The 2401-nt window shown below is 42.7% G+C and overlaps 1 protein-coding gene across 1 annotated transcript in view; it reads left to right on the top strand.

Moving 5' to 3' along the window:
- ATP5PB (ATP synthase peripheral stalk-membrane subunit b) overlaps positions 1–2392 on the top strand; it is a gene marked incomplete at its 3' end in the record, with an annotated part of 2808 nt that extends 416 nt beyond the window's left edge. Inside the window, exons 3-4 of the mRNA XM_029913776.1 lie at positions 1363–1508; positions 2217–2392. Coding sequence (XP_029769636.1) covers positions 1363–1508; positions 2217–2392 — 322 coding nt within the window. The remainder of the gene's footprint in view (positions 1–1362; positions 1509–2216) is intronic.
- Between the last annotated feature and the right edge of the window lie 9 nt (positions 2393–2401).

Raw genomic sequence — 2401 nt, forward strand, 5'->3', positions numbered from 1 at the left:
TCTCCGTGGGGTAAGTGTGGCCCGGGCGAGGCGCCGGGGCTCTGGCCGTGGGGGGGGGGGGGGGGGGGGGGTCAGGACTCCTGGGTTTTCTTTCTTCGCTGGGGGAGGAGAGAGGTCAGGACTCTTGGGTTTTCTTTCTTCGCTGGGGGAGGGGGAGGAGAGAGGTCAGGACTCCTGGGTTCTCTTTCCTCGCTGGGGGGGAGGTCAGGACTCCGGGGTTCTCTTTCTAGTGGGGTCTAGTGGGGAGAAGGGGGGCTAGGAATTAAGACTCTCGGGGGCCCATTCCTGGGGCTGGGGGTTAGAGTTGCTGGCTGCTTAGAAATGACCTACCTCGGCATGGAGCTAAAGTTGCTTCGGTGAATCCCTCTTGAGGTTCGATGAAGCATTTGCTGAAGCACTGAGGTTGTGCTGGTTTAACTCCTATGCCAGCTTAATTCAACCAATGTGTGTATACACTATTGTATCTGTTTACTGGAGTGATGTCTAGTTTTTATATCGCACTTTTTGTGAGTAGATCTCCAGGCATTTTACAGAGGGGGTAATTTCCAAACTGGTTATGTTGGTTTAGCTAGCTTCTGCCTATTACAGGTACCAGCAAATACAATATCAAAAGGCTTATTTCAGCTCAAACCTATCAACAAAGTTAGACCAGTTTAAATTGGTATAAAATAACACATTTAGCTTGAATGGTGCAACTTTGTGTGTTAATCAGGCCTTAATATTTTGAACTACCTTCTGGCAGCTATTTGAGTGGTATTATCCGCCCTGCTTTGGCAACACTCAGGTAGCTTCTAATCAAACTTTTTAATATGATCAGGATTCTGGAGGTTGGGATGCTTGAGTTTGTTGGACCATGAGCAAGTCACCTAATTTTTCAGTCTATTTACTTGTTAAATTGTGGTAATAGAATTTGCTTCCCTTATGCATGTGTAAGAATAATTTTTTGTTAAGCATCTTGAAATCCTTCAGTGGAAAATTAAAGAACTGAAAAGTGTTCTTGTAGAAGTATAGATTTGCTACAATTTCTCATTTAAGAAGCCTCTGCTGTGAATCTTCAGACAAGATCATGAAGGTCTTTTTTTCCCTCCATATACCTCAACCTCCATGTGTGCCCATTTGCTTATGTGAAACTGGGTAAAATCTACCCAATCTAGGCAAATAAATAGATGTGTTTACCAAGGGTAAGTTTGTATGTGCGTTAACCAAAGTCTATTTTGAACGTTTGGTATACAGTTTTGACTTCTTTATAACTGAAAAGATTTTGGGGCCCGCATATAAGAACAAGTGACCTAACTTAATTTGAGACTTTATTCCTTTGCAAAAAAAAAAAACACTTCACAGAAAATCTCTTTTTACTCATAGTGTATTGCATGCGTCTAGACCGTTTCACACAGGTCAGCGCTGCTTGGTTCCTTTACCACCTCTCCCTGAGGAAGGAGGGCAAGTTCGTCATGGGTTTATCCCAGAGGAATTTTTCCAATTCCTGTATCCTAAAACAGGAGTCACAGGTTAGTATGTTGTACCTTTGTGGGTTTCATTTTGATTATTGGTGCTGCACACCTGTTATGGCCATCAAGTCAGGCAAAGTGTCTGAAAAGTTTAGGTTTTACTGGTGTGAGTAACTTGACGTTGATGTGGATGATGAATTTGCTTTTGTGGTGGGAAAGAACACACTCTGTTTAGGATATTGCACTAATTATGGGCTTGATCCTGTATGGAAATAAGTTTTCCTCTGAGATACTGAGAACCTTCAACTCTTTTGAAGTCTGGGAAGCAAATGGGGGAGTTGATCAGAGGGCACCTTACAGACTTTAGCTTTCGGTAAAGGATAAGTCCTAAGTGTGTGTGATGGGCCTGATTAGCAGAAAAGTTTTTGCAGCTCCTGGCTCCCAGTAACTTCTAAACATGGGGGTTAATGCCCTATGCTGAGAGGGCAGCAGAGGCTACAGATGACATATTAGGCATTCCATGGTTACTTTCTGGTGATGGAAATCTTCATATAGCAGTATATCTCTGGGAATGGTGTAAGATGGAGTTTCCTCTATCTGGTTCTTCTACCTGAGTCGTCCTTTTTTGGAGAGGAGTGACAAGTCCCTCAATATTCCTATGCAACTTAAAAAAATTAAAATGCCTAGCTCTGCTTTCAGCCAACTGAACTTGGAATGGGTCTGTTTCCAAGTGATGTATTTAAAACAGTATCCTTTTATCTATTTTAGGGCCCTATGTGCTGGGGACTGGGCTACTGTGCTACTTTCTCTCCAAGGAAATCTATATAATCAACCATGAAACAGTTGCAGGTGCCTGCGTAGTGGGAGTCCTCATCTATATAGTTAAAAAATATGGGGGTGATGTAGCAGCTTTTGCTGATAAGCTCAATGAGGTAAGGAAGAAAAAAAAAAAA

This window comes from Terrapene carolina, unplaced genomic scaffold, assembly GCF_002925995.2.
Source record: "Terrapene carolina triunguis isolate 2854851 unplaced genomic scaffold, T_m_triunguis-2.0 Scaffold926, whole genome shotgun sequence".
Classification (NCBI taxonomy): domain Eukaryota; kingdom Metazoa; phylum Chordata; order Testudines; family Emydidae; genus Terrapene; species Terrapene triunguis.